General features: G+C 35.8%; 1 protein-coding gene across 1 annotated transcript in view; it reads right to left on the bottom strand.

Annotated features, from left to right (window-relative positions):
- Window positions 1–3,632: 3,632 nt before the first annotated feature.
- LOC121413440 (protein lin-28 homolog) overlaps window positions 3,633–24,294 on the bottom strand; it is a 43,178-nt gene continuing 22,516 nt past the window's right edge. Inside the window, exons 3-4 of the mRNA XM_041606259.1 lie at window positions 7,029–7,201; window positions 3,633–6,690 (exon numbers count right to left, since the gene is read on the bottom strand). Coding sequence (XP_041462193.1) covers window positions 6,435–6,690; window positions 7,029–7,201 — 429 coding nt within the window. The 3' untranslated portion in view covers window positions 3,633–6,434. The remainder of the gene's footprint in view (window positions 6,691–7,028; window positions 7,202–24,294) is intronic.

Consider the following 24,294-nt stretch of genomic DNA (forward strand, 5'->3'; position numbering starts at 1 on the left):
CATTCAGACTATGAGACAACAGAGCAAACGTTGGTCAAACCATCGTATTGATCAAAACAAATCATTTATTCCATTATCAAATACAAAAAATGGTACCTTGAAAACACAATAAGACCAAGGCATTCTCTGTGAGATTAGAAAATTTCCGAACGTATGAGGTATGCATGACATAAGCACACCGTCAGATTGTAGCATGATCACCAACTTTCACTATCAAAAGAATGGTGCACCCCGTGAAACCAAATGCCCAAATTGAAAAAGCGTGATTATATTCCATTTCATAGATATATGTAGATTATCCCAGTTGAAGCAATCGGCGTAGGCCGAAGTAATTTTTTGATGAGATCTTTTAAAAACGTGACTTATTTATCTCTCCTCAGCTGAATTTCTCCTTAATAAAACAATTTATGTGATTCAAAAGATTCGACTTGGCAGAGTTACATAATTAGAATTGGTCTGGTAACACTTTTGACGTTCGAATAAAACGACATGATTTAAGAAAAAGATATTCTTCTCTCATTTTACCCATTTCTTTCTTCATTTCAAAATCATTCATGAGTTGTTATTGTTCATTATACAAAAAAAAAGAAATCTTTTGACCATCAAAATTTTCTTTTCATCATCATTCTACTGCAGGGCCATTTTCTGGAATAGTATTGTCCTCTTCGTGGGGAACACTTTTTATTTTTTATATTGGAATTACAATCTTAAGCAAATTATATATTTGTTATATTCCTCAAAAACATGGAATGTAAGTAGAGGGAATGAATTTCATGTAAAAAAAATCAAGATTTTGTTGAATGATTCTATAGAGTTAAAGGAGATTTTAATAGTGTATCAATAAAATTTGTACTAAAATACATTATTAAGATTAAAAAATATTACATATTTAAGGAAATTTTGTGGCAACATCTTCTTGGACGGGAAGAAACATTGAAAGTGCATTCACAGGACTTTTTTTTAAAACTTTGATCATGAACTTGTTCAACTGCTGGTTAAGTGCGTTTCGTTCAGACAGTTAAAAATGGCACGTTTATTCTGCAGCAATTCATCAAAAGTAATGTATCGAAAAAAAAACACATTTCACGAGTTAAGCGTCTTTGGAATCTACATTTACTGAATGTTTAATTGTGAAATATACTAATCCCTGAGATTGTTTTACTCCAGAGCGATGATTCACATCTTATTAGCTAAAATCAATTTTAAGTGAGATGATGGCGATGCTGCTCAAATTTGATTGGTTTGTATCGTCTTAAAATTGATATTAACTGTTCGTGAATCACCCTCTGAACGTCAAAAGCACATATTCTATTCTACATCAACAACAAAAACATACTCAATATGAGAAATGACAACGAAAAAGGTAAAATATGGTACAAAATACTGCTTGCTTCAAAATACACTGGCGTTGTCTCAGAAAGGCATGAACGAAAATGTGATATGTAGTAGCATGCTATATACACAAGATGGTGACATGGCCTGAGTGTATAAGGTATGAACAAAATTAATAATAAAATTAAGCAAAGTACGTTAATTCATCTAAGATGCTCGGGATCCGTAGGCCTATAAAGGCAGACAGTCGAGGGAGGATCATCACCAGAGACAATCACAATCAACTGTGAAAAATATATATTTCTAAAATTTATACCTCTTGATAATTTCATCGAAAATAAAGATGGAGTCCTATAGGGTAATTCATTTGTTAACAAGAGACATGTCTCAATTGGAGCAATCACACACTGCTGCCTTGGTATCTGAGGTTAATGTACAAACTTCTTTTCAGATATCGTACACTATATCCACTTCTAGCATTACATAATTTTTGCGGACATTGTGTAAATCACATAAATTTTACAAATAAATGTTTTAATATACATGAAATCTGAAGTACCTGCAATTGTTTTGTTGGGGAAACATGACGTAGGCAACATGGAGAAGAGTTTAAAAATACAGACTTTACAAAGGCAGCAAATTACTGGAACACTGGTGAATGTAAGAAGTGAATGTTTGAAACCGCAATTCAAACCAAACTTTGCTATACGATATCCGTTAGTTCCAACATCTCACAATATTGACTGTAAAATCATTTTCACGAAATATTATCAAATATGGATATGAATGAAATGTAGTAAGCTGTAATTTTAAAAGCACTAACGTATTAATATTTCATACCACTTATATTTCATGCTAAGACGAGTTGCTTAAAAAAAAACATGTCAATAAGGTAGCAGCATTATAATCAGCGTAATTCACCACAGACGTGATATATAGAATACATATAAATAATGTGCTACTGCAGCAATGGGAAATACAACAATACTGATCATTTTGACTAATAATTAGCCTTATAAACTGCACCAAAGGTCAATTCAATGCAAGTATAAAATTCATTTTGAGGTGTCATGTAATCGTCCCATTCTACCCGCCATAAAAGCGATAATATCCTCCATAATTAATCACGTTGGAATCCATATAATAATTGGTAATAATATTACGTTGTTACTCTATAAATCTCTGTTGTTCTAGAATAGAGCTTGTCGGGAGACACCGCAAGAGGGCGCTGCAACTGAACTCTTCACAGAGTACATTTCTGTCAAAAGGGATGTGCGTCAGTAGAGACTTTTCGCACAGCAGTTTCGTCCGAGACTCTACACAAACGACATATCTGTAATTTTTCGTCAGCTCAGCTCCGAAATGTTGGACGTAGCAGCTGTTCCGATTCATTGACACTCGACAAAGACTTATTGTGATTTGACTTACATTTTCAAAGGAATCTGTGCGATGTAGGATTCATTCTGCGTCGATGTGCGAAAATTCCTACACTGCAAAAACTCCGGTGTTGATTTAACACCAGCCCGGAATCAATATTATGTCCACACCAGAGAAGTATTGAAACAATACCAGTTTGGAATCAAACCGATGCTGTTTTAATACTAATTGGTGTTGTATAAACACCTATCTGGTGTTAGACCAAAACGAAACTGGCGTTGTTTAACACTTCTCTGGTGTGGACATATAGATTCCGGGCTGGTGTTAAATCAACACCGGAGTTTTTGCAGTGTATTGTCATGTGTTTAACACCGACATGGGTCCACTATCACGGAATACATCCCTTCGAGTTCAATGGAACCTCTTCATCTCCAAAATATATAATTCTACACCCTTTTGGGTCTAAAAAATTAAAGCAGATCCGCAGCTCTTTGAAATAAGGGACTCTTGCTCTTCATCTGGGCACAGACATCTTGCGCTTGACGCAATTTTCGCGGTTAATGTCGACTGTAGCGCGCGTAGGTGACCACATGGGCGCGCCGTCTCGTCACGCCGTCTTGGCACAAACTAGGAGAGGTAAATCCAACTTAATGATTAAGCTTAAAATGCATATAAATAACTGGTAAGTCTCATAAGACATTGCATATCAGTTATCGATCGTGAACTACAGTAGACTTCTACCTTTTCTCATCCTTTGGAAAGAAATAAAGTAATACTCTAGAAGACCTACAAAAAAGAATTTAGAAGACCCCACAAATTTGAGGGATTGATACATTGGACATATAACATTGAGCTATTGTATCATTTGCATAACATATAGGTGAATTTGGCAATGAAGTGTTTTGATTTATATGAGGTAAGTAGGTTGTATAGCCTTTAATATTTTATTTCAAAATGTATCGTTAGTTGGAACTTTATGAGTTGTTTAGCAAGTGCTATGGCATGGACAAGGTGTTTTTCGTGTTGTTCTGAAAGATTTCAGATTTTTCTTTCACTTTTTAAGTAACTTAACTTTATCTTTAACTTGAAATCATCATCAGCGCGACTTTTGAGTTGAATGCCTGTATTTCAACATGTTCAAATAGTCGAGAACACCCACAAACAATCTTCAAAATAAGTAGCATTAAGTTTATAGTCTCATGAAAAAATAACCGAAGTCTTGTGAATACTTAGGCTCGTATTCTGAAGTCGGGTTTAACTCAAACTCAGGTTTAAAGTTGGGGTTTAAGTATGGGAAGCCAAAAGTGTCAAAATCTTTATTGAGTTGTAAGTTTCTTATGTTTACTGTGCTCTTTCCTGATTCATCGACGGTGAAGACAATCATCTATTTATACTTCCTAGACAATTAAGAATGATTTGAGAGTCAAATAAGCTGAAGTATGATACCTATATTGTTAGTGATTTATGTAACAATTGGCTTACCATACTTAAACCACAACTTTAAACCAGAGTTTAAGTTAAACCCCACTTCAGAATACGGGCCTTAATAGTTAAAAGTTATTAAAACATAGCTTTATACAAATGTGCTCACTGTACGTCAATGAGGTAGATATTGGTTGAACATTTACGATAACATATCAAGTTAGTTACGGTTATACAACATAACCCTGCCATTGTGCTGCAGAATAGTAACCTGCACAACCCACACAAATAGAAATATGCTGGTCAAGGGGGAAGGGGTTATTAATAAGTATGTGGATCAAAATTATAAAAAAATATTTTGTGCAAAGCATACATACAAAAAATAGAACTATTACGAGAATTCGATAACCATTTTATACAAATGTTACAGAATTGAAAAAACAGGAGCAAAATATTAAGGCTACGTTTTAATTTTTGGATAATGGTTAGTGAGGGATCTTCAACCGTTTCTTTTGAAAAAGTAGGAATAGATATCGAAAAATTGTAGGGAAGGCATTTGGCAGGCTACTTGTCGCACTTGCCTAATTTCTGCTCATCCTTCTTCATCTGTGTGTTGCTAATACTTGACAAGCTGAACAAAGTATGAAACTTTTTTGATGACTTCTTTAATTAAGTTTAGTCATATCGCAAACACTTGGTAAATAGTACAGACCGAGGTAGTCATTTCCCGAAAATGAAACGGGAATATTCCTTTGCGATTTTGCACTTGGAATTAGATAAATGAGCATACTCCCACAATCATCATTCCTTAAAATATAATTTTTTCCTTTCTATCATAAACATAAAACTAAACATGATCATACAACTGAAAATCCTTTGGTTACACATAGATTCACAATTTTTCAAAGGCACGTATGGAAGACAATATTTCACATAAGTGTAAAATATCTACATAGGTAACGAAGCGGAATCCCTCTATCCATTGTTCAAAATGATGCGCTAACCAGCATTTCCATATCTGAAAAAAAATAAAAATGAACATTCTCGACTCCTAATCAGAATGTCAGTTGCATGTACAATCATTTTAAAAATGTGAATATAAATCAGTGGCTCTCAAAGTGATGAATGAAACTGCTCTCATGAACGACGGGCATCACAGTGACGTAAATAAAAACCTGCAGCATTCGCTAGAAGCATGAAAATAGTCCCTGAAAGTCAAATGTGTAACCCGTCACCACTAAGAGAGCGCACATTTCGCACATGCTCAGTAAATGAAAAAATCTCAAGTCACTTCACGTGCATTGTGGCCGATTTTCAGAACATCGTGGCTACAATCCAATGACTTTATACACGGAATTAGTTAAGGCCTCATGACTTTTCATAATTGCAGTACTCGCTATAGCACCAGCACGTGATCTGCACGTTGTAAATCCGAGTAACACCTGAGTGAGTGACGTCAAAACAGCAAAATTTTCACAAAGCAGCTCATTCATAGAGAGACCACTACAGTCACAAAGAAAGTCATCATATACACTGAATTCAACGTAAAAGCCCTGAGACTGTACCTATATATAAACACCACCTTCCTTCAAAAATATATATATATCAGCATACCAATGCTCTTTTGAATGTTGCAAATAGTTATAGGGAGGGACAGCAGTCTAGAAACAATTTCTTTTTAAAGAAACTGACTGAGAAAGCTCTAGGAAAAAAATCAGAGGTAAAACGGACCAGAGAATGAAAGAATTTCTATTTAAAAATTTGTTAACTCATTTTTGTCTACTTAACAAACACAATTTAAAACTATGTGACTAAGTTGGAACACCAATTGAACATTATCTTTATCCCAAAAGACCACACACTTATTAAAAAATATTCCAAGAAATGTTACAAGGGCTAACAACTGAGGTCAATGATAAGGATATTTCTAAAGTTCAAATCTATAAAAAAAAAAAGTATATATATATGTTTTGATATGTCCAAATCTGTTTTAGAAGAACATTGGTATGCCTTTCAGTCCATCCATTCATAAAACCATTTCATCAAGTTTCACACAATGACACTTGTGTGTTCAGCTGTACAATTAACCTTACATACATAACATAGCAAGGTCTTAACAAAGAGTTCTATATACTAGATATCCCTCTCAGAACCACTTTGCCATAATCTGTAAATAAACATTCTGCAATAAAAAAAAAAACAAGTCATACTCAGAAAAGAAACGTATCCTTATCTTCAATTAACGTTTATGGTGGAAATACGAAAGTATCTATATGAAGTACTTTGATGCATTGTGGCATTGGTTAGGTCTTCCCTTCGCCAGCTTCTGGCTCAGATTTGACACTTTCTTCGGCTTTGCTGCTGGCTGTTGTCTCTTCTGCTGTTGTTCTTGAGCTTTCTTCGCCCGAACCACCGCCGTTGCTGTCATTTCCCTGAGTAGTTTTATTAGGACAGTCTGCCCAGAGGTGGTCCTCCGCATGGCACGCGTAGCACCGCTTTGGTAGTGGTGGCTCAGGACAATCTTTGGCATGGTGTCCTGACTTGCCACAGTTAAAGCACCTGAGGAAAAGAAACAGAAAAAGTTAACAATTATGCGAGTGAAAACTGTAGTTTGAGCCTCAAGAAAGATGAAATTTTAAGCTTTTGAGACTGGTACATACTACCATTGGGCCAGTTTGAGCTGCAAAAGCCGCATAAAAATTTGACTTAAGTGCTGAAAGTTTCAAGCCATTATTCAAAGGAAATGCAAGCAACAGCTTCAGAAGCAAAGTCTTAAAAAATCGGTAGTTGAGAAAACACAATCACTAACAATATACATTATCTGGTTTTTACACATGATCAGCAGCTGACCTTCTATAACGGACATTTTGATTGACCTTGAAAGTTCTAGTGCTTACCGGTTCGCTGTTCTTCTGTACTTGGGTCTTAACCTTCGTTTGCTTCCCTTACAGTTCGCTCCATTCGGCCCTGTCACAGTCGTTGCTTCCCTTCCGTGGATGGAAAATTGAAACCTGTATTCTACTTCTTCATTCGTATCAAGACTTCTGTATCCATCCATTTGAATGACCCTCTGGAAATTATTAAAATAAAGGCAAGAGAAAAGAAGAAATGAGACTGATAGGCACGTTTTACAATTAATTTATTAGATGAAGAAAAGAATCTTGCCAATTGTGGTTCTTTATTCGTCTTGACGTTCTCCTGAAACCTATTCCACTTAGAAGAGTCGAACCTTCAAAACGATGCCACAATTGTTCGGATTCTCTGAGTAGGAAGCATTCGGAATAATGAAGGTATTGGTGTTGAAGTTTGATTGGGGTGGCGGAACCGGAAAAGGGTGTGAAATAGCTTCAGCCCCCCTTATCATCGACAAAAAAAAGAGAAAATGACCAGAAAATTATGATTTCATGCATGTTTAGCCCCCCCCCCCCCATACACACACTTTCTAAAATCTGAACATTTCCGCAGTTATGGACAAGGAGCGATGAAAAAAATTATTGTTTCGAAAAAAAAAGATGTTGGGCGTGCCCCTTCCTGCTCATGCTTCCCTTGACACCTAGACAAATACTAAAATCACGCGCCTTTTACCTTCCGACGCCTTGCGCTTCCTTGCTTATCCACCTTCTTCATATTCTTATACCATGGTCACATTTGTTCTACGGCGGCCGTACGGAGAGTCGAAAACAGCCGTTTAAACATTTTTGTACCAGCTACGTATAGGTGGTTTGAATAAAAATGAATAAAACGGCTATTATCGACTCGCCGTACGGCAGCCGTAGATCAAATGTGACCAAGGTATTAGTTCTTGATGGTGGCATCACGGGCCTTATTCATTTCCCATAGACTCCCATAGATTCTTAAAAAGAATTCATAAAAAATAAGGAGGAAATTCGAGGGTTAAATGTTTACTACCAGTGGATAGGATAAATGTCTGTCATTCCATATCTGACCAGAAAAGGGTACCTCGACCGGCTCATTTTAAAAATAAATCAGCATTTATGAAGACTACACCTGACGGGATCTTGCGCAAATATTCACTACTGAATGACAAGCGCCGTATAAGCTAAAACAACAACAACAACAAATTCATCACTTGAGAGAGTAAAATGGACCTAATTCTTCCGCCAGTAAAAAAAAATAGTTCCAAAGTAGTGATATATCTTTCCAATTTGGAAAAAGGAAGTTCAGTAGGTACCCTCCCTAGAATCAGTGTTAGATTGTCAGTCACATTCATTCATTTTTGTCACTTAGCAATATCAAATTTAAAAACTGAGCTATGGATTGGCTCAAATGAATATCTTTTGCCTGCCAGTTGTAGTTATAGGCCTTGTGGTTTTCCATCTAGCAGGCTTTGTGGGAGTTGTAAATACTTGTACTGATTTTCGGGGCACGTATCCGCTACCCCTAAACGCCACTGCTGCGCTTATAATCATCGCGAACAATGTATGTCTATCATTAAATTCCCTAATTTTCTTTTTCACTCTTTATATTAGCTGTATACATGTACTCGTGCATTAAAGTTCTGTAGCAAGCTCTAATTACCTCCGGTAGGATTATTATGAGTTAAAACCGTCCGGAGTAATGTAGTAGAAAGTGCTAACGGAAATGATGATATGAATTATGAGCATTACTATTTTATATCGGACACGCATTTACCGTCTTTGTCTTGAAATCAGAATATTAAATTCACAGAAAATTAGTTCAAGAAACTTTGACGAAAATCTAAGATTGAGGAAATACGGGAGTTTTCTTGAAGTCAATGATACTTTCTCACCATCTCACGAATCTTCATATCATAATTTTCTTTAAACCCTTTCTATGTTCCTCTTGTTTTTATTTCCGATTCCTATTCCTTGTTCTTTTTATTCCTACTTTCCTCGCTCTATCCCACCACCTTCTCTCTCTCTCTTCTTCTTCTTCCCTGCCGTTGTTTTATCTCTACATTTTTACACAAGGAACAGGGTTAAATCTTTGATATGTGTGCCCCTCACCGAGCATTGTTGACCAATCGTGACCTAAAAAGAGTGTCAGGAAGTAACCTTTGACTTCTACTATTGACGTTATTCATTGTCAAGTTGATTCGGATTGCAGATTGCAGAGAAATTAGTCTTGGTAATTCAGAACCTTGTTTCAACTTAAAATCTAAGATTCAAATTTACGATTATCACATGAAATATATCACATCCGAGAGAACAATTTAACAGCAGCTATTGGAAATGCTGGCTATATTAGGAAAAGCTGAACGGCAATAAAAAATCAAGAACCACAAACTTATTTTCACCCCCCCCCCCCCAGAAAAGGTTTTGTGAAAGTATAGAGGCTCAAGCACATTAGGGGAACTAGAAAAAAAATCGCCGACAAAGAAAAAAAAGGAAAGGAAAGGGGTGAAACACATTATGCCTTAATAAAGGGCAAAAATGTCGCTCGCTCGCGACTTTTAATAATAGATTACACCACTGTTCAAGACCGATAATAGAAAGATCTATATTGAGTTCATTGAGGTACAACGAAACAGGGTCTCTTCAGGCAAGACCAATCCAAGGAAGCGTGCAATGGTGTGCGCGTAACTGGTTCTTAAAGCTTGGAATTCATTCAAGATCGTGCGGTAACAAGTGTGCGTGTGTATAGCACTATTGGTGGAAAGCAGTGTGTAACAGAACACGACGAGTTCAGTGAATAGAACTGTGCTAAGGAGACGATGAACTGGAGGGCGGTCCTTATGAACATGACCTCTGCCCGGTGCCTCTGCCATGAACGAGAGGAGGCTAGGAGGTAAATGGGGTATGGGTGTGGAGCGATGGGGAGTAGTACGTCAAATCAAGCAAACCCAGAGAAAGCAGTACGAGGGGGGGGGGGGTTAATGTGTAAGGAAGAGGGAAAGGAAAGTTACAAATACAAAGATCATGATTGAAAATACAAAAAAAGGCGTATAGATTGTAAATAAAGGAATTCCAATAGCATAATAGGCCTCTCAAAGGGACAAACAAGAACGATTGAAGGTATGTGTGTGGGTGTGTGTGTCTGTGTGTGTATGTTGGTGTGCGTGCGTGACAGTATTACGTTCTTGCGGCTTGGGTATACATGTAGATGTGTTTTTTCGATTGAAAATTAAAGTTTTTGCGTATGTGAGTTAAGTATCTAGCGGGCCCAATTAACATTACGAACAAAGTCTATTTGGTCCCCAGTTTTCCACGACAGGAAAAAAAAATTCTGAAAACACACAGAATATTCGGCAACACAATTTTTTAACCCCCCCCAAAAAAAATACTAATAGTGACTAATAGAGCAAAAAAAAATAACACAAAATAGACAAGGAAAAACTTTAATAAAGTAAGTTCTTTTTCCTCATGCTTGCATGTTAACTTATCAAATAGAATATTGAATTATATTAACACTAAAACAGGGAATTTTCTTTTAAGAAAATAGACCTGAGCTCTCGACTTGAACTATGGACCTATGATTGAACGAAACTGAGTGGCCATTGACACAAGATGGCGTAATTCTAGCTCAGTTTACAGGATAATCATGAAAAATGTTGAATTTAAACTATATGGATGGAATTCCAACCGTAAATCATAACAATGCATGTAAATTCCCTTTATTAGTGTTTGTTTCTTGTGGATGAATTAGGTTTGGATAGATTGTAAATCTTGCTAACCAAAGTTTATTTTCCGAGAGTTGGAGGTTTCATGAACGGCTCTGGGAGGGAAGGATATCAAACAACCTATGGCCCGACAAATTATCAACAGCGGATAATTTAACAATATATCCGCACATTATAACCACAAATTAATGTGGTGTAATAATACTCGCGAAAGACACTCTTGACTAAACACTATTCAGGCGTAGGGGTTTCCACCATTTTGTATACATTGATAAGCATAAAGAGCTATAAAAAATAAAAATCCGGGAGAATGTTAGAATTATCCACCGCTGATGTGTGAGAAATTATCTGATTTGTTCAACTACATTTTCTTTTTCCATTAATGTTAATTAAAAGGAATTAGACTTAAAGGTATTGTTTAACTTTGTGAGCAGCTGATTTAAAAAAATTCTCAAACCAAGATGAAACATGTGTACAAGTGCATGTATTAGAACTAATAAACCCTGAAAACAACCATTATTGAGAATGAAAAGCTAGAACTACAAGGAAAACCCCGATTTTGTAAATAGGCGTCTTATAGACACCTAAATAGTACACATAAGTGTATGAGATGAAATTAAGATGGTGTTTCCGGTCACTTTATATTTCACTTTTTGAAGCACTTTATAATTATTTTCGAACACAATTTTTTCTGGGCTTCATTTTTGTAACACATCACAGACACAGGTGACAAGTGTGATCTTCTAGCTCAGATTTTTTAAAAGTCAAACCAATGTTAACCAATCACTTTAAGTGGAAAGGTAACTTAAAAGTAAAGTGCACAAAAGATGAGACTATAAATCCTCATTTAACCTGCAATGCATTTCAATGACTTAATTTAAAGTAGAAGATAAAGGGTCCGGTGCAAAAAGAGTTGCGTTTAAACGCAAGTCAAAAATGCTCGCTGCTGATTGGCTGAAAATCAAGTTGCGCATGATATTTAGAGTTGCGTTTGATTGCAACTCTTTCTGCAACGGGCCCAAAGTCTGATTACCTTTAAGCAGAAAGAACACAAATAATAAACTAACATCTCTTTCAATCAAGGGAAATAAAAAGACACAGATTCCAAGAAATAACTTTGAAATGGAATAAGCAAAATTATAGAAATTGGCTGATTAGGATCCGTTTTTAGCATGTTCAGGGTCATGTGATTATGATGAATGAAATAATTAACTCTATACTTCATCAAAACTTGTATAAATATACACTAGTTAGATTTCATTTTTCTTTTACTATAATAAACAGCGCATTATAGCTCTCATTCACTATCTTTACATGACATTTTGATAATGATGTATTGATACAAATATCAATAACGACAAGACTTATAATAACAATAATAATAGTAATAATAACACACTGTAAAAACTGTGGTTTTAAAACTGACACCAATTTGTGTTAATAGAGGACCACACCCTGAGGTGTTAAAATAACACCATAGAGATTGAACATAACACCAAAGAGTGTAAATGTAACAACCATAGGTGTTGTAATAACACCTATAGGTGTAAAACTAACACCACCAATTTAACACTGGTGTAAAATAACTGGTGTGGTCCTCTATGTACACCGGTTAACACCACAGTTTTTGCTGTGCACTAGCACTAATAATAATAATGAATGTGATATTTAATAGTTATAGTTAAGATATATTTCAAATACTAATAATTATGCCATCATTTTTTTATGTAATATTATTTATTATGTATTTTTACATGCAACAAAGAATTTATTTTTGCGAGCCCATGCATGTCATTTCATAATCGCTCATCATTTTCCATCATATTTTAATCTATAGCCGAAACATTGATTTTATTATTACCATTTTCACATTTTCATAAAAAAATACTGAAATATTCGTTTTCAAAATTATTACAATAAAACTGATAATGATAGAATCTTCTTGCTCATAAACTCATATTATCAATCAATACATCAGTAATGCCGGAGTCTGGGTGAGATCAAATAATACAATGCTTCAAACATGTATCTGTATAAACCAAGGGCACCAAACAAGTAAGAAATCATAGTGGTTTATTGAACCATCATTATATTTTAAGATATCAGCTTAAGCTGTTAAGAGGAATATCTCCGTTTAAATATTCGACATATTGCATTTATTATACACATAATACCTATAATAATGTATCAAAAATAAACCTGATTATCTCCCTTAAGGAAATCGAAGCCATTTCTAAATTCCCATTCTTCAAAATATTATTGGGAGTCTATTTTTGCCCCTTATCGCCACGGCATATAATCTTTCACCTGTTAGTTATAAAATATTGACGTCACACACTCACACACAGCCCACCCTCACGCACTCTACTGCAAATGCACCCACACACTCGTTCCACACGATAAAAGCATCAAGGTTTCTAAAGCAGAGAATTTTGACAAAGAGAACTTGCAGTGAGAATAGAATAAAAACTATTTTCTTAACAATCATTTAAGAGTATGAACTATGGATTTTTTTATATCACTTAAAATTGATCTTTGTAACACCTCCCCGAAATGAAAGAATGTTCATTTAAATACACTCTTGAAATAGATGTGCCAAAAAAAAGCCCAACTTTTAACCAACCCTGGACAACTTACTGTCCACAAAACTAAATCTGCCCAAATTGGGTAATAAAAACTTAAAATTGTGTAATAAATTTGCTCAATTAGATAATATCTGCCAAGAATATATATATATATACCGACATACATTCATTACCGAACACAGTGGACAGTATGTTGTCCAACAATTTAAGTGTGTTCCCTCCTTAATTAGTAGACTTTTTCATTTATTTCACTTTCTTTGGAGACAACGTGATTATTGTGGGCCATAATGCAACTCCAGTCCTTCCAAATTCCAAATGATTTCCATCCATACTCATCGGTGTCGAAATAAAATTTAGGTCATTTATAGATTTATAGCTTCAAAATGGTAAACGCACTCAGCATTTGTCGAGTAACATTAACTTTTTTTTCTTCTCATTATTTTGTCATAATTATAATCATCATACGCCTAAATACCGTTATTAGTTACCATGTCATTGTACATTAGATGAACATAATTGTTATATAATGAATGAATGTTGTATTCCAAATATTCTTTTAAGAATAAATAATTTAAAAAATTGTATTCCAAGACATCAACAAATCTTAAATAAGAAGTGAAATGATTTCTTGATGAAGATCTTTGCAATTTGGCTTCTTTGTATTTATTCCTTTTGTATGCGCACTTTCTTCAGAACAAGCCGAATCACTCTCTCATTTAGCTCCAATAAAAAACAACAACATTATTTTTAGTTTCCACTTATTTCCAGGTCATGTGCTGGTTGCAGGGCCTACATGTAGGTCCGGGTCCTGGACTAAGAATATGAAAATGCCGTTTCAATAGTCTTTAGCAGAAATCCCGAATGAAATAATGCTCAATTCCTTTTTTCACTCGAATGATATTCATTTTTCATTAAATAAATGAAGTCAGTTCATTTACAAACTTTTTCTTGTGTATTATCACTCTTATTTATGATTCACAATATCGAGTTCAAGATTAAGTTTTAAGTTTTGAAGGGAAGACCGCCTTCAAACCACCAGTCTTCATCGCAAAGCAAGGGAGTGTCATTGTATCACGTGTTTACCTTTGTTATATCTTTCATCACAATCAAATGATGGATGCTTTTTACCTTGCCAGATCTGAAACTCTTAAAAAAGAGAGAATTCCATACCAACAGGACATACCAAGTCATAAATTGCGACTTTAGCTCTTAGAGAATGTCGAAAGGAAACGACTGAAGTACAGTGTGTACCACCATGGTGCCACACACACATTTGGACCTTCCACGTCGATAAGCTTTCTTACACGATGACCCAAGCATAGAAAAAAAGATATATCATAGACTTTGTAACAATCCCTCATATTAATTTCACTAGCTTTTATTTTTCTGGATAACTAATTTTTAAATAGTTATCCTCATCATCTAGTCAACCATTCAATCAAAGAGATGTTTTAGCTGAACATAATAGCTATTTAAAGGAGGGTTTAAAGGAGCATAATCCGGGCTGAAAATAAGCAAATCTTAATTAAAAGAGTACAATTTATCGAGCAAAAGTAGAGAAGTGGAGAGTATACTACGGGCTTATTGAATGTTTGCTAACAATCGAATTAAACTGGCACCCCAAATAGAGCATTCGGAATCATTCCATTCCATTCTGTTTTTTTGTGCTCCTTAAATTCACTCTTGTAACTATATTACATTTACCCGGGACGATAAGAAGGGACCTTACCAAGGTAATAAATCATTTTTAAAAAAAGAAGCCCTCTGAAAACGTGACCTCAAAATGTTCACCAAAAGTGGCGGTCATCAACCCAGAATGACCATCATACAGTGCAACCCTGAATAGTGCACACGGTCAAGCAACGCTCGAGGGTCCGGGTATTTAATGGCTTTTTTCGCAGATCGGGTCAAGGGCGCACACTGCCCTCAATTCTACAGAAGAAGGGTTGAGTGATTAGCATTGGTCAATTAGGTCGAACTACAAACCCCCACTCTCTAAACACGCTAAAGAAAAGACGGTTATCAGAATTCAAATGAACGCAAAATTTGGGGTATCTGTAACGGTAATTTTAGTAAACCACGATGCGTCGACGTCCCCAGTTTATGTACGTCGAATAAAGGGCATGAAGGGAGGGGGTCACGACCAACTCCTTAACCTCTGCAATTTCTTCTTCACTGCCAACGGCACCCCGTGTTACTCACTGGATAAGAATGTCAGCTTTCATTTCTTTGCTGAAAGCAAGGATTGATAACAGGAGAATAAATCTTAAACCATGCACCCTCAACCAATACTTAGCAAATCCCAAATGATCTATTCCCGCTCGGTGTTTCTTAGAAATCCCCCTCTTCATAACGTTCCTATTGCTCATCGCAAGCTGCATCAGATCTGCAGGGAATCGGTCACCAAATCAAGTTGCTCTATACCTATGTATACTGCAAACATGGACCTACTAGAAAAGGTACGTGTGTAGGTCCGTACTGTACCCATGGAGGCAATATAAAGATGCTGATATGTGGTAACCACTGGCCGAGAAAGACGTTCAGTGATGCTGACCCTTGCCACCTCTCACCCGTTTGGTCAAACTAATTTGCGAACAGAAAGACAAATATTGATAATTTCCACTCAAATCTAATCTACCCGGTCCATGACGATGGCATACAGCAGTTTCCTAGCGTGGTTAGCAGCGTCGACTTAACCCTATATACTTCTAAAAATATGCCAGGTATAATCTTGGGGCCGATTGCACGAAAGGGTCTTTCGAAGGACCGTCTTTCGTGTCGCCCAACTATTATGATGCGCTGTATGCGGGATACTTTCTGAAATGTATGATAAAAATAAAATTTGTTAGCTAGCATTTAAATCAATTTGTATACAATTTCATGATATATCACATCATTTTATAAACAAATATTTTGTTTACATTAACGGATGAATGAAATATATTTACAGGTAATTTATTTTAAATGCGTTTCACATGGCGCATCGTAATAAATGGGCGACACGAAAGACGGTTCTTGCAAAGCCCCTTTCGTGCAATCGGCCCCAGGATTCTAGTAGGATCGATGGTATAGGTAACCTATAGGCAAATAGCTCTATAGTATAGGGGTCGTCCACGCCCGGGTGGGTGTCTCATACAGCTGTTCGTAAGTTATGAGCGACTTTAAAAACGACTGGTAACACTTCCTTACGCACTAAATAATCACAATGGTTAAATATGGTGTGCTCTTTTTCAAAATCATCATGTTAACTCAATAATACATTCCCAATCCAAAGGAGAAAAAAGCAAAATCGATACAAAACTTCAATATTGTTAGTTCTCTAAGGAGTAAACCTATTATTTCATTCTTTTAGTCTTATTCCTTCTTTTCTTCCAAACTTTTGTCCTGTCTTCCTCATTTCCCGTTCCTTTTTTGTCACTACTATCATGGGTGCTGGTTAGTCTAGTGAAAGATCCAAGCCTGTAAAAAGTATTATTTCAGGGGAGCGTTTCATGAAGGGTTTTTGTCCGACAAGTTCTATTTTATCCGACAATTACCATAGTAACAGTACCTCTCAGCCAATCAGAATCAAGGAAAGATGTCAGGTCTGACAACTTGTCGGAGAAATATGTTGATGAAACGCTCCCCAGATTTCCAATGATCTATATTTCAACAAATTACTGACTTCATGAGTGCAACCGTGGAAAGGCTTTTTTTTCCTCCAAGGAGCTACTAAGCCGTTGACACACTTAAAACGGTACTTCATGCTTTAAATCAGAATTAATAAACTAGGTTATGAGATACAGCGGTCATCGTAATCAGAACGCTGTATTAGGAACATTTCATGAACGCATCAATCTCTTACCTAATAGAAAAAAATAAATGAAGATATGCCCATGAGGCATAAGGAAATAGGAAATAAAGATAAAAGAAAGGCTTCATTCTGAACGTTATTGTCAGTACTATTTTCCTTTACTTTTTGTTATTGCATTATGCATTTCTATAAATATTTTATCACTTATATAGATTTATGTAAATGGAACAATGATTGAACTATCTGTTTGAACTTAGGTATTTCAGGAATGAATATTTATGTATACTCGTTATCAGTAGAATTAAGTCATATTTCCTCTGGTTTATAACTAAGCGTTGGTTATTGGGGTCGTTTTTTTTCCTACGTCAACATCTTATACTTCATTAATTTGATGTTGCTTATTTCAGTATTGTCAGATTTACGAAAGAATATTTTAATGATTATTTTTCAGGAATTTAATCAAGACAAAACTTATTGTAAATCCTAAATTTCAAATGAAGATTATTACTGATCCCCCCCCCACAAAAATAAATAAAAGTAAAAAAAAAACTGACTGAAATTTGTTGGCTCGATCTGGTATATGACAAGTAGAGTGACGACTATAAACCTCCCGATTTATCATGATTGAGCCCAGAAGAAGAAACTAGAATGGCAATTTTTTCTTCTCTTTTTCTTCTTTTTACTGGTGCATCCTCAGATGGAACGTAATCGTTGTCAGTGACGCCGTTACTATGACAATTACCAATCGAAAAAATATGCGTATTCAGACCGCCTCGAATTTCATGACTAGCGTAACTTTTTTTTCATTTTTAAATCGGTTTTGAATTACTAACATACATCCATGAAATGTCAACTCAATTGATTAATCTCAGACCTTGCTAAAAACACACACACAAATAATACTTTTTAGCAGCTGTAGTTTGGTCTATATCTTTGTTTCGATTTGTTTTTTCTTCTATTCCTTTAAAGATTACGTAATTTATCCATAAGTGATTAAACTTATGTTTTTACATTCCCGTTAACCCTCGTTGCAGATTTCTTTTTCATTGTGACTTGCATGTCGCCTTACTCTTGAATATTTACAGATGATCGAGGCCCGAATTCTGAAGTCGGGTTTAATACCTAGGTCACATTTGCGTCACGGCGGCCGTACGGCGAGTCGAAAACAGCCTATTTAACATTTTCTTAATACCAGCTACATATAGATGGTTTGAATAAATATGAATAAACGGCTGTTTTCGACTAGCCGTAAGGCCGCCGTACTGCAAATGTGACCGAAGTATATTACTTAGACCATGGTCTAAATCTGTGCTAAATTTATGGGGAACCAAAAACTCTAACATTCTGTTAATACTGTATATTTCTTATGTTTGCTATTTTGTTTCCTTTTGCTTTCATAATGATGAAAAATATTTCAAAATAATTCAGTTCTTATTCCCAAACAATTTGGGTGTCATATGACTTAATAAATTGGATGTGTACTGTTAGGGATTTGTGCCCCACTTGGCTCTCCATATTTGAACCATAACTTTAAACCATGGTTTAATTTAAACATGTTAAACCCGAGTTCAGAATACGGGCCCTAGAGGTTATTTTGGGAAATCAGAAATTGCTAGGCAAAAAAAAGAAAAAAATCTTTTATTCCTTGATGCCACAGATCAAGTCAATTACCATCTGAATAGTGACCCGTGTGACATTAAAGTTTGATCTCCACACCAGGTGTAAGTTTGGCCGTTTGGGAGTAAAATAAAAAGATGAACCAATAATGATTGCTAGAAGGCGCGGAAATTGGCGAAAATGAAGATTTGCGCCTTCTGAACATGATTACATAACATGATTTTGTTTTAATTGGTTAATTTCATTCAAATTCGATAACTTTCTTGGAGTCTAGTACGATGTGACGACTAATGAATCTTTCTTTTCCCCGAGGGAAACTAAAATCTGTGATGGTGTCTGGACCCACTACTTGCAGGTGACCTTTCATGTCGCCATTAATGAATGAATATAAATATGAGGATGTAACTAACTTAAGAAAACTGTTGATTTGAATCAATTGAGAAAAATCTGAAAAGTGTAACGCTGAAAATTTCATCGATTTAAAATCGGATGTAAAATAAGTTATGACATTTTAAAGTTTCGTTTATTTTTCACAATATAGTTTTATGCACAAGTCAGGGACATGCAATGAGAGAGTCGTTGATTTCCATCAATATTTATTTTGTTTTTTATTGTTTGAAATATACAATATTTCAGTTTTTACAGATTTGACATTAAGGACCAACTTTAATTATGTTAAAACAATGGTAATGTTCAGGGAGGAGTAAAACTTTGTTTCATAGGACAATAAGGAGAAAATTAGAATACCTAATGTTTCATATAATAAAATACAAAACAAATAGTGAGTGGATGACGTCATATGACTTTTTTGTGAAATTAAGCAAAACTTTAAAATGTCATAACTTTCTTATTTTACAGTCCATTTTGATGAAATCTTCAGTGTTATGCTTGATGGACTTTTCTCCTTTTATTCAAAGCAACTTCATGTTGGGGTGGACTTGTCCTTTAATTAAACATCATGGATTCATTGGATTTTACAGAAGGTACAAGTTTGTCTTTTCTCACAAATTGACCCAATTCCACACATTCACAAACGAGACTTGAACTAGTTTATGAAACCACGGACCTACTGGTAGGATCCATGATCAAACGAACGGTCAAGCAACGCGAGCCTGGCCAGGAATCAGATCACGTTGTTCTTTTGGCGGGCTTTTCAATCGCCAAACTGGAACAACTTGACCGTACTGTTCGCATGGCAAAGGATATTACTATTGCCTCTCCTTTTACTTCTCAACATTGAGGTCATCACGGAAATGTGTTTAACCTTGATCTTTTGATCTGAATATGGATAAAGTTTTTCTTCGAACGAAGAAACGGCACCTTTTGTCATGGAACTGATAATTGATTTGCAGAAATCCACAACCAACAGGAAAGGCCAACTACTTCTAAATAAGGTTTCATTACAACGCAGCTATTAATACTCTAAAATTTCTTTACTATGAGAATGGTAAAAGTACGTTATGATAGATATTCAAAGTGGTTTAGTAAAATTTATATTGTCTTTCCTTTCGAAACCTTCATAAGTAGGCGCATGTTTCAATGAAGAGGCGTTGCTTAAAAAAAGTGTAACGCCTCTCGCAGTATGGCCTGCATTACGAGATTCAACACAGCAGCGGTGCTGTATGACTTTGAAAAAGACCAAGATGAATAATCATTCACAAAAAATCATACTAAGTTCATTCACCCTAAATGATCTTTGACCTTGACCATGTGAGTTGACACTCATGCAAAATGATACTGATGAAAATGGTAAGTGATTACCCTTATGTCCAAGTTTCATGAACTTTAGATCCATAAACTTTCAAAGTTATGTTCATATTTCAGAAAATACCCCCAAAATGATCAAAGTTCATTGACCCTAAATGAACTTTGACCTTAATCATGTGACCTAAAACTCATGGAAAGCGATCGGTGATACTTGATTAATTTTTATAAACTAGGTCCATACACTTTCTAAGATAATTATAACATTTAAAAAACTTAACCTTGGAAAAGATTTCAATTTTGACAACGTCGCCGCCGCCGCCGTCAGAAAAGCTCTGCTATGCAGACGAGGCAAAAATTGGCAAAGGACACTTGCCCAGTACCGGTATTTACATAATATGTCTTTTGAAACGAATGCCCAATCATTAAAACATGCGTTTCATAACCCATGTCAGTCTTATCAAGTATGGCAGGTAGGAAGTTTCTAGAAACCATTGCTTTAGATGATCCAAAAGCTAAAATAGCAGTCGGAAAAAATGCAAATGGTTCATTTTTATCCCATTTCAACAAGATTAAAATTTTGGAGCACGCTTCCCTGTACTCCTGTCATGTCAACCTCCTGCCAAGTTTGACGAATTTTCGAAGCTTACACCTTTCCCGGTATATGCATCTTTTGTAAAACGTTCGCTTGCCCATGTGCTTGCAACTAGTAAGCGATTAGTTAGTGACTCAAGAGACATCTGTATCAGTTGCAGCATGGACCTATTGTTCATGTTGTTGGTCCATGGTTGCAGACATCCTGGTTGCAGAAACATCGCGGAGACTAAATGCATCCCCAACTTCTGAAACGTCTCCTCGATGTCTCCAAGAAGTTTCAATAGGTATAGTTTTGGATCATCCGAAGATTGGCACGAACAATTGAAAATATTTCGTTGTCCAGAGTCAAGAGATTCTGATGCTGTCCCGGTCGCGCGCGTCCCGGTCCACCAACTTTCGACAAAAGCCTCTCAGCTTTCCATTGTGATTTGACTTGCATTTTCGAAGGAACTGGTGCGTTGTAGAGAGTTTCCCCCGTAGTGAATGCGAAAAGTCCGGTATGACGTATCAGAGACATCGCGGAGAGAAAGGAGACCCGAAAAACTGATGAGGCGTTATGCAGACGTCGATGTGATGACTATTTAATGCATCAAATGAAGTTCCCGCTACGACGTTGAAATTCAGAAGTAAACCTAGGAATGCACGCGGCGCCAACGTTTCATTTTCTCCAAAAATGTGACATTGTCAAGTGCATGCTACGTCGGTCTTTGTGAGGTTTATGTTGCACTACGTATGAGATACAAATTGATTTCATTAGAATTTTTAAATGAAGTAATTAAAATTGTAATTGAAAAAAGTAATTGGTAATTGCAATTGAAAAAATAATTTGATTAAAAAGTAATTGCACTTGAATATTTCAATAACGTAATTGTGATTGAAGGGAGTAAGTGAGCCAACCATGTGGAAACGTGGCAGCTACAACTTAAAGAAGAATGAAACCTTTGGAACAAGATAGCTTGTGTGAAAACAGAAAAATCAAAGAAATAGATTAATGAAAGTTTGAGAAAAATCAGACAAATAATGAGAAAGTTATGAGCATTTGAATATTGCGATCTCTGATCCTTTGGAGATGCGACAAAGATGTGTGATGTCACTTATGGACAACTCTCCCCATTACTTTAGTATATATTTCACTTAAACTGCCTCTTTTATCACATCTATCAGTAGATCATGTACTCTTTCTATAGGAGGGCATGTAATACAGATTTTTAAAGAATACATCATGGATAAAGAGTTTGTATCACCATAAGAAAAAACAAAAAGAGGCATTTGGGGGGTATTTTATAGTCCATCAAAGGGAAAGTTGTTCACATGTGACATCACACATCCTTGTCGCATTGCCAATGGGGCGATCTCCATAGCATTAGTGATTGCAATATTTAAATGCTCAAAACATTCTCATTATTTGTCCGATTTTTCTCAAACTTTCTTTGTTCTTATTCTTTGATTTTTCTGTTTCGACACATGCCGACTTGTTCCAAAGGTTTCATTCCCCTTTAAAGGCCTTAAAGCACCATCCCTGCGACTGTCGGGTTAAGAGCTGGTCCCCCCATCGGGCATATTCTGGAGACGTCGCAAAGACCTCTAAGATGTCGTAGTGACGGCTCCTCAATGGTTAGACTGAAGAAAATTTCATGTTGGAGACGTCTACACGAGTCGCGATTGTCGCCTCTGAGACGTCGTAGAAAAGAACCTTCCGAGACGTTTTTTTAAGATGACAAACGATTACGGTAAATGGACAATAAAGGACGCGAACATATAAATGTAACTTGTTTTCATCTTCATTATCTTTATCATAAAATTATTTTTCGAGGTTTCGCGTGCCTTTGCCGCATAAAATACGACGTTTCTTCAGAGATCGTATCTCCCTGAAAAAAACACAATCCCATGGTTTGGAGAATGATTTCATCACAGTGGTCATAATTCTTGAATTTTATTAATCAAGACAAAAAATACCTCCTTTGAAACGCTTTCATTTCTTTTCACTAATTAAAATTCAAACGTTATTTCTCATTTCAGATTGGTGGTATATCATCGTAATGATTGCCCTGTCATGACTGTTTGTCCCACAAAAACCTCAATATATCGTTGAACGAGAATGGGTCCGAAATATTTTAGTTTTATTTCACTGGTAAGAGATCTTGTTCATAAATCATTATGTGCTCTGGGAATATCGCGGGTTTTTTAAAAAATATGTTTTCATCTTAAATCTATCGAGAACACTGAATAATCTTTCCTTGACTGTGTGTTTAAAGCCATTCTTAAAATACACATGATTAGAGAAAGAATAAGCACTTTCTGTTTGTACAGAAAACTAAAATGTTTTGAGAGGAAAAGTCGTTGTTTGGCTACTTGGTAACATAATTATTGCGGTATGAATGCATTGAGTCGTGAATGTGTTATCATTTGGGCCTTTAAAAACAAGACTATCCTTGCTCAGAATGTTGCATCATGGGTGAGGAATTTGGACGGATTTGAATAGTTGATGGGTGGGGTGATGCCATAGGACAAGGCTGTTGGTTCGCATTCGCTTTAAATCTTTCTAGGATATGAACATAGCATCATGATCATTCTGATAAAATCTATTTCGTTAAGATAATGTTGTCATGAAGGGGTATATCCCATTACAAAATGTATGACTCTTTGAACATCTTTCTTGAAGTTTTGAACCAATTTACTACAATCGTCAACATTCGTGAAGATACCGTGTCATTTCTACCGCGTTTATAAGAAGGGGTCTAAACCACTAAACTAGGGTAATATATATCATTACATTGTAAGTCAATGTACTCAAACTACAAACGAAAAATATTTTTGCTCAACCTTCTTAGTTTCCATTCCGCCGAAAAGCGTGCATGTGATTCTAACATTGAATTGCATGAGACTTCTTAAAACATATCAGCAAGAGCCATATCACTGTAAAAGTAATTGGGGTGACAGTGACATGACTCTGCATTTCTCCGTAAAATAAATCCATAGGTCCGTATTCTGAAGTCGGGTTTAACTTAAACCATGGTCTAAGTCTGGTCTAAAATTATTGGGAGCCAAAAAACTAAACAAATTCTGCTTATATTGTCTATTTCTTATATTTTCTATTTTGATTCCCTTTGCTTTCATAATAAAGAAAGTATTTCAGGGGGCCGTTTCATAAAGCTGTTCGTAAGTTAAGAGCGACTTTAAGAACGACTGGTGAACCTTTCTTACGCGCTAAACCATCGCCAATGAATATACCATTCACCACAATAAAGGATCACCAGTCGTTCTTA

This window comes from Lytechinus variegatus, chromosome 4 (assembly GCF_018143015.1).
Source record: "Lytechinus variegatus isolate NC3 chromosome 4, Lvar_3.0, whole genome shotgun sequence".
Taxonomy (NCBI): Eukaryota; Metazoa; Echinodermata; class Echinoidea; order Temnopleuroida; family Toxopneustidae; genus Lytechinus; species Lytechinus variegatus.